Source organism: Rutidosis leptorrhynchoides, chromosome 7, assembly GCF_046630445.1.
Source record: "Rutidosis leptorrhynchoides isolate AG116_Rl617_1_P2 chromosome 7, CSIRO_AGI_Rlap_v1, whole genome shotgun sequence".
Taxonomy (NCBI): Eukaryota; Viridiplantae; Streptophyta; class Magnoliopsida; order Asterales; family Asteraceae; genus Rutidosis; species Rutidosis leptorrhynchoides.
This window is the reverse complement of record NC_092339.1, coordinates 12,113,853-12,122,954: the sequence shown is the minus strand read 5'-3', so window position 1 is coordinate 12,122,954 and position 9,102 is coordinate 12,113,853. Positions and strand designations below refer to the sequence as shown.

Below are 9,102 nucleotides of genomic sequence, written 5' to 3'. Positions count from 1 at the left end.
GCGGAATAAAAAGTCTTCGGAAAAATCCTATATTTTTAAATTAAATAGTTTTATTTATTTTGGTCATTATGGCATAAAATTTGATCATTAATTTATTAAATAAAAATTACATCAACTGTCCCTCTCAATTCTAGGAAAAAATATAAACAACACAACAACAACAACAACAATACCCAATCCCGCATATGCGAGGTATGGGGGAGGTGAGATGTAGACAATCCTTCCTCTATCATAGAATAGAGGAGAAGTCGTTTCTCTATCCACGAGTCGAGAAAAATTCTCTACCCACATGAAGAGAAAGTCATCCCTCTCCCTACCCCAGAGTAGAGAGATTGCTTTCGTGCGGACCTCCGGCCTATATATATATAAAAAAAAATAATAATAATAAAATAAAAAAATAAAAATAAAAATAAAAAAATAGAAATAAATAAGGATAAATAAATAAATAAAAAGTAAAAGTAGAAAAGATACGCTATGAAAATGGTAGAAATCAAATTTCCATGGGTATTTAAACCTGCCTGAAAAATTAATTTAGGCTCCAAGCGGCATTCAAGACGCCACAAAATCGATGCTTGTTGTGGCCTCGAATAGTAGAGCCAAAAGACCTTGTAAACATAACTCGAGAGGCATGCCAGGTGGAAGTTGTTGCGCACGCAAAGAGCCAACCACCTAGAACAAAAACCAAACACCACTCATGTACTTTTACGGTAGACATCCCCGAAGCCACACAACTAAAAGAAAACCAACGAAGCTCAAAAGCAAAGAAGGTCGTCCTCCGTCCTAATAGCCCCAAGATGCACCGAACGATGCGAGACGCACTCACACACACACCCCACCCCCACCCACCCTCCCACACCCACAAGTACTCACCCACCAGACACACACACCCCCACTCCCCCCCACACACACCCCCACAAACACAAAACACACCCAAAACACACACCACACAACATTCCCGAAACACCCACACGCACAAAAACACACATATATACATACCAATATACATTCGTACATAAGCAAAACTACATACATACATGAAACTTGTACGTGCATACATACCTATATCCATACATACAAGCAACCATACAAACATATCTACATAAGCATACATATCTACGTACGTACATATTACATATATACATAGATACATACATCCTTACCTACATACAAAACGTACCTACATAAGCAAACAAACATGAAAAGGCATACCTCCATAACATACAATATACAACCATAAACAAGCGTTCATACATACATACAAACAAACGAACATACAAACAAACAGACATACAATCATACCTAAAAAAAAAAACAAAGAAACACTAGTCTACAAGTTATACAAAAGTACATAAAACGGATAGTAAAGATAGAAGTAATAAAACAAATAATAGTAGCTATTAAAAGTTACCAGAAGAAATAATAATATTAATATTAATAAAACAAATAATAATAATTTCAATAATTAATATTAATATTAATATTAATACTACTACTAATATAATAATAATAGTAAATAATAGAGGTAATAGTAAAACGTAATAATAAAAATAATATTAATAGTAATAATAACATAAAAATAAAAATAGTATTAGTAATAATCAATACTAATAAAAATGGCAATGAAACGGGTAATAATAATACAAATACAAATTACAAATAACAGTAATAATAGTAATAATACAAATTATAATCATAATAATCCTAATTATAGTAATAATAGCACTAAGAATAATAATAATAATAATAGTAATAATAATAATAGTAAAAATAATAGTAATAATAATAATAGTAATAAAGTAATAATAATAGTAATACAAATAATAATACTAATAATAAAATAGAAAGCAACCCTACTCGACAATTCTTATTCTAGCCCTCCACGCCTTCCTATCTGAAGTCATGTCCTCGGTCAACAAAAGCTCTCTCATGTCGAGCTTTAGTCTATCCATCCACCTACAAGTAGGTCTACCCCTTATCCTTACGCCGTCAACCGTGAGTGCCTCGACTCTCCTGACAGGGGCACTATGTGGCCGCCTCATCACGTGCCCATACCATCGAAGCTGTTCTTCTCTTAGCTTGTCGGTGATGCTTCTGACTCCAAGGTTTTCCCTAAACACACCATTTGGAATCATATCTAATACCACACGTCCACCTAAGCATTCTCATTTCTGCCACTTCCATTCTTCTCTAATGGGCTTTCGTCATTGGCCAACATTCTGATCTGTACAACATGGCAGGTCTAATTGCCACCTTGAAAAATTTCCCTTTCAATTTGAGGGGTATCTTCTTGTCGCACAAGACCCCTTTCGCAGCTCTCCACTTCAACCAACCTACCTTGATACGATGGGATACGTCCTCGTCTATTCTCCCCGATTTGTGTAGGACCGAGCCTAGATATCTGAACGACTCTTGAGGATGCAACGTCTGGTCCCCGATGCTGATACTCTCTCCAACATTTTGTTCATCCTCAGTCCTGACGAAGTCACACCTAAGATATTCCATCTTTTGTCTACTAATCCGTAGACCATTTTGTTCTAAGGCCTCTCTCCATTGTTCTAGTCTACTATTTAGCTCATTCTTGGATTCCGATACAAGCACAATATCATCAGCGAAAATCAAGCACCAAGGGATGTTCTCTTGTATTCCTCGAGACAGCTCGTAGATTATCAAGGCGAAAAGAAAAGGGCTAAGAACAGATCCCTGGTGCAGGCCTACTTCTATCTCGAAAAACTCTGTGTTTCCGACATGCGTCCTAACGCAAGACTTCGACCCTTCGTACATATTAATAATTGCTTTAATATATCTGCTTGGGATACCTCTCGCATTCAGGGTCTTCCAAATCAGCTTCTGCGGGACACAATCATAGACTTTTCTAAGTCTAAGAAGGCCATATGTAGGCTCTTTTGCTTTTCCCTATACATCTCCATAAGGCTCCTTATGATATGAATTGCCTCCATCGAAGAGCGTCCTGACATGAAACCAAATTGGTTCTCCGAAACGGTAGTTTCGCGTCGAAGTCTAGTCTCAATCACTCTCTCCCAAAGCTTCATAGTATGGCTAAGTAACTTAATACCTCTATAGGTACCGCACATTTGGGCATCCCCTTTATATTTGTAGATGGGGATAATCTCGCTGAGTCTCCATTCCGTAGGCATTTTATAGCTTCTAAATGTCTTGTTGAAAAGGCACGTCAACCACCGAAGACCGTCCTCACCAAGGCATCACCACGCCTCTATTGGGATCTGATCAGGTCCCACAGCTTTGTTTCTTCCCATCTTTTGTAGTGCCGATCTTACTTCTTCCTAACAGATCCTCCTGCAGAAATTGTTGTTCTGGAATTGTCCTACTCCCAAGTCCTGTAGGTCCTCTCGACTCCCGGGTCCTCTCCCAACGAAAAGAGATGAGAAATACCCTTCCCATCTTTTTCTAATTTCATCTTCCTTCATTATGGTTCTCCCGGCTTCATCCTTGATAAACTTGATGTTATCTATATCCCTCCTTTTGCGCTCCCTAGTTTTTACAATCCTATAGATTTCATTAGCTCCTTCTTTAGAATCTAGTTTCTTATACAATTCTTCATATGCATTATCTTTTGCACGTGCAACAGCCTTTTTTGCTTCTCTTTTGGCTTCTTTATATCTCTCTTCAGCCCTAGTTCTATCCTCACGTGACCCCTCTTGGCAAGTAATGAGCTCCCAAAACCTCTGTTGCTTGAGCGCGACTTTGGTTTGGACCTCGTCCACTAATCCACCATGACTCTCTACTAGACTTATGTCCTCTAAAAGACCCTAAAGCCACTCCTAAGGATTCCTTGGCTTCATCTCTAATAATAGACGCCAGACTATTCCACATCTGGTCAGCATCGCCATGCGTTACAGTTTCCACTCTTGCCTCAACTCTCTCCAAAACTGAAGCTTTAAAAGTTTTGGCTTTCACTTCATTGAGGCTCTTCCATAGGATCCTAGGTTGGGCGGGTCTCACTCTTCTGCTAACCCGTCTTTGAAGAACTAGGTCCATGACCAATAATCTGTGTTGCGAGGAACATGTCCAGGTAGTCAGGGCCCTACAGTCTCCGCAAGCCCTAAGGTCTCCCTTGCGAAGTAGCAAATAGTCAATTTGGGTACTATGGCCCCCACTATGGAAAGTTGCTAGCTGCGCTTCCGTCTTCTTAATGAAGGAATTTGCAACAACCAACTCGTGGGCAATGGCAAATTCGAGAATCGAGCGCCCTTCTTCATTTCGAACTCCGTACCCAAAGCCCCCATGGACTCCAGTATATCCCTCTGAATCAGTTCCTATATGTCCATTTAGATCTCCCCCAATAAGTAATCTATGGTCAGCGGGGCAACTCCTCACGACTTCATCTAACGATTCCCAAAAGCGTCTTTTCTCGTCTTCGCCTAACCCCGCATGAGGCGCGTAAGCACTAATGACCATGTAAGTCTCCTCCTGGATAACTAACCTAACTGACATAATCCTATCACTACACCTACCTACACCTACAACCGAATCCTTATAAGGATGTCCTATAAGGATTCCTACCCCGTTTCTAGCTACCCCAGAACCCGCAAACCACAACTTATAGTTGTCAATGACAACTGCCTCTTCACCTCTCCATCTAGTCTCTTGGACACACAATATGTCTACTTTACAGTTAACTAAAGTATCTACAAGCTCACGGGATTTGCTAGTCAATAATTTAACAAACATCTCCTAAATACATTTTTAATAAGTCTATAATTTATAGAACTCATTTTCGGATCACTGTTTATTTTAAAATCATATAAGTTTGAATTTAGTTTGCTTAATATCAATCGGAACATCAAACGAATATTACAATCATTTAATATTTATTTTTTACTATACTATATTTATATATAGTTATGTTGTAAATAATAATTATTATAATATTCTATTTTTATTTTATTTTACATAATTCATTTTAATAACAACAATATATAATGTTTCGAATTATATTTCCAATTATATATATATATATATATATATATATATATATATATATATATATATATATATATATATAGTTGTCTATATTCACACATAACTATTTACAAATAGTGGTTCGTGAATCGTCGGGATTGGTCGAAGATCAATTGAATATATGAAACAGTTCAAACTTTTTGAGACTCAATCTTACAGACTTTGCTTATTGTATCAAAGATATTAAATCGTATCGAGAGTTTGGTTTAAAATTAGTCGAAATTTTCCGGGTCGTCACAGTGTTTTGTGTCTTTGGCCAAAATGTTAGTTCTATCGTATCTTTTGACTCGTAGCTCCGATTTAGTCACCGTTTTTTTTTCAAATCGTGTATTTTTTTGGGACCTATCCGTTGACAAACTGCCGTAGGCGGTTTGTCCCAAATATTTTTCGAAACGAGGCCTCGAAAAACTTCAAATTCGCCTTTCGATTTTGAGCGTTTTGAATTTCATTCATATTATTCCTTTGTGTATGCATGACTTAGCATAGTACATATTGTTTTAAGGCCTATTATTTCACTCGAATGTAATTATCTATAACGCATATAAATTTGAATCTAATGTCACTTCATTAAACACGCTTTTTTAATTCATTAATATGCGCCGCCAGATGGAGTACCATTTGGCGGCGCATAACCTTCAGTTTCAAATTGTGCTAAAATTCTCCAGATCACCCTAAAACGAACCTAACATAAAGAATCTTGGATAGTGTCTTGACATTCGAGGTCGTGAAGAAGCCGAAAAAGACATTTTACTCATTTTTAATGTTCTCTTTGAACGTTTTCAATTTATATTGTATTATTAGTTTTGTGTATGCATGACTTAGCATGGTATATATCATTTTAACCTGTTATTTATCTCGCAATGTAATTATCTATAACAGATATAAATCTGAATCTAATGTCCCTTCATTAAAAACGTTTTTTAAATCATTAGTATGCGCCGCCAGATGGACTACCATTTGGCGGCGCGTAACCTTCGATATCAAATTGTGCTGAAATTCTCAAAATCACCCTAAAATGGCCGAACGAGCAAGACTCTCTGAACGTGTTTGCCATTCGAGGTTGTCTAGATTCCGAAAAAGACATATTTTCTCGCAAAATCGCACCATGCACCAAACACCACCGACGGTTCGTGGTGCTTGGTGTTTTTTGTCTTTGGCCAAAATGTTAGATCTATCATATCTTTTGATTTGAAGCTCCGATTTAGTCACCGTTTCTTTTCAAATCGTGTATTTTTTTGGGATCTATCCATTGGCAAACTGCCATAGGCGGTTTTCCCAAATATTTTTCGAAACGAGGCCTCGAAAACCTTCAAATTTGCCTTTAAATTTTGAGCGTTTTGGATTTCATTCATATTATTCCTTTGTGTATGCATGACTTAGCATGGTACATATTGTTTTAAGGCCTATTATTTCACTCAAATGTAATTATGTATAACGCATATAAATTTGAATCTAATGTCACTTCATTAAACACGCCTTTTTAAATCATTAATATGCGCCGCCAGATGGAGTACCATTTGGCGGCGCATAACATTCGGTTTCAAATTGTGCTAAAATTCTCGAGATCACCCTAAAACGAACATAACATAAAGAATCTTGGATAGTGTCTTGACATTAGAGGTCGTAAAGAAGCCGAAAAAGACATTTTACTCATTTTTAATGTTCTCTTTGAACGTTTTCAATTTATATTGTATTATTGGTTTTGTGTATGCATGACTTAGCATGGTATATATCGTTTTAACGCCTGTTATTTCTCTCCCAATGTAATTATCTATAACGGATATAAATTTGAATCTAATGTCACTTCATTAAAAACGTTTTTTAAATCATTAGTATGCTCCGCCAGATGGACTACCATTTGGCGGCGCGTAACCTTCGGTTTCAAATTATGCTGAAATTCTCAAGATCACCCTAAAACGGCCGAAAGAGCAAGACTCTCTGAACGTGCTTGCCATTCGAGCTTGTCTAGATTCCGAAAAAGACATATTTTCACGCAAAATCGCAGTGTTTTGTGTCTTTGGCCAAAATGTTAGATCTATCGTATCTTTTGACTCGTAGCACCGATTTAGTCACCGTTTTTTTTTTCAAATCATGTATTTTTTTGGGATCTATCCGTTGGCAAACTGCCGTAGGCGGTTTGTCCCAAATATTTTTTCGAAACGAGGCCTCGAAAACCTTCAAATTTGCCTTTAAATTTTGAGCATTTTTAATTTCATTCATATTATTCCTTTGTGTATGCATGACTTAGCATGGTACATATTGTTTTAAGGCCTATTATTTCACTCAAATGTAATTATGTATAACGCATATAAATTTGAATCTAATGTCACTTCATTAAACACTCTTTTTAAATCATTAATATGTGCCGCCAGATGGAGTACCATTTGGCGGCGCATAACCTTCGGTTTCAAATTGATCACCCTAAAACGAACCTAACATAAAGACTCTTGGATAGTGTCTTGACATTCGAGGTCGTCAAGAAGCCGAAAAAATACATTTTACTCATTTTTAATGTTCTCTTTGAACGTTTTCCATTTATATTGTATTATTAGTTTTGTGTATGCATGACTTAGCATGGTATATATCGTTTTAACGCCTGTTATTCTCGCAATGTAATTATCTATAACGGATATAAATCTAAATCTAATGTCACTTCATTAAAAACGTTTTTTAAATCATTAGTATGCTCCGCCAGATGGACTACCATTTGGCGGCGCGTAAACTTCGGTTTCAAATTGTGCCGAAATTCTCAAGACCACCCTAAAACGGCTGAACGAGCAAGACTCTCTGAACGTGCTTTCCATTCGAGGTTGTCTAGATTCCGAAAAACACATCTTTTCACGCAAAATCGCACCACGCACCAAACACCACCGACGGTTCGTGGTGCTTGGTGTTTTGTGTCTTTGGCCAAAATGTTAGATCTATCGTATCTTTTGACTCGTAGCACCGATTTAGTCACTGTTTTTTTTTTAAATCGTGTATTTTTTCGGGATCTATCCGTTGGCAAACTGCCATAGGCGGTTTGTCCCAAATATTTTTCGAATTTGTACCTCGAAAACCTTCAAATTTGCCTTTCGTTTTGAGCGTTTTGAATTTCATTCATATTATTCCTTTGTGTATGCATGACTTAGCAAGGTACATATTGTTTTAAGGCCTATTATTTCACTCGAATGTAATTATGTATAACGCATATAAATTTGAATCTAATGTCACTTCATTAAACACGCTTTTTTAAATCATTAATATGCGCCGCCAGATGGAGTACCATTTGGCGGCGCATAACCTTTGGTTTCAAATTGTGCTAAAATTCTCGAGATCACCCTAAAACGAACCTAACATAAAGACTCTTGGATAGTGTCTTGACATTCGAGGTCGTCAAGAAGCCGAAAAAATACATTTTACTCATTTTTAATGTTCTCTTTGAACGTTTTCCATTTATATTGTATTATTAGTTTTGTGTATGCATGACTTAGCATGGTATATATCGTTTTAACGCCTGTTATTTCTCTCGCAATGTAATTATCTATAACGGATATAAATCTGAATCTAATGTCACTTCATTAAAAACATTTTTTAAATCATTAGTATGTGCCGCCAGATGGACTACCATTTGGCGGCGCGTAACCTTCAGTTTTAAATTGTGCTGAAATTCTCAAGATCACCCTAAAACGGCCGAACGAGCAAGACTCTCTGAACGTGCTTGCCATTCGAGGTTGTCTAGATTCCGAAAAGACATCTTTTCTCGCAAAATCGCACCACGCACCAAACACCGCCGACGGTTCGTGGTGCTTGGTGTTTTGTGTCTTTGGCCAAAATGTTAGTTCTATCGTATCTTTTGACTCGTAGCTCCGATTTAGTCACCGTTTTTTTTTTCAAATCGTGTATTTTTTTGGGATCTATCCGTTGACAAACTGCCGTAGGCGGTTTGTCCCAAATATTTTTCGAAACGAGGCCTCGAAAACCTTCAAATTCGCCTTTCGATTTTGAGCGTTTTGAATTTCATTCATATTATTCCTTTGTGTATGCATGACTTAGCATAGTACATATTGTTTTAAGGCCTATTATTTCCCTCGAATGTAATTATCTATAACGCATATAAAT

General features: G+C 37.0%; 2 protein-coding genes across 2 annotated transcripts; both read right to left on the bottom strand.

Moving 5' to 3' along the window:
* Nucleotides 1-1,850: 1,850 nt before the first annotated feature.
* LOC139858942 (uncharacterized) lies at nucleotides 1,851-2,781 on the bottom strand. Its single transcript, XM_071847772.1, has 2 exons — nucleotides 2,331-2,781; nucleotides 1,851-2,134 (listed from the first exon to the last, which is right to left on the bottom strand). Exons 1-2 carry the CDS (start codon nucleotides 2,779-2,781, stop codon nucleotides 1,851-1,853), a joined length of 735 nt encoding a protein of 244 aa, XP_071703873.1.
* Nucleotides 2,782-3,302: 521 nt separating this feature from the next.
* LOC139858941 (uncharacterized) lies at nucleotides 3,303-4,710 on the bottom strand. The gene is made up of 2 exons (XM_071847771.1): nucleotides 3,735-4,710; nucleotides 3,303-3,676 (listed from the first exon to the last, which is right to left on the bottom strand). Exons 1-2 carry the CDS (start codon nucleotides 4,708-4,710, stop codon nucleotides 3,303-3,305), a joined length of 1,350 nt encoding a protein of 449 aa, XP_071703872.1.
* Nucleotides 4,711-9,102: the final 4,392 nt, after the last annotated feature.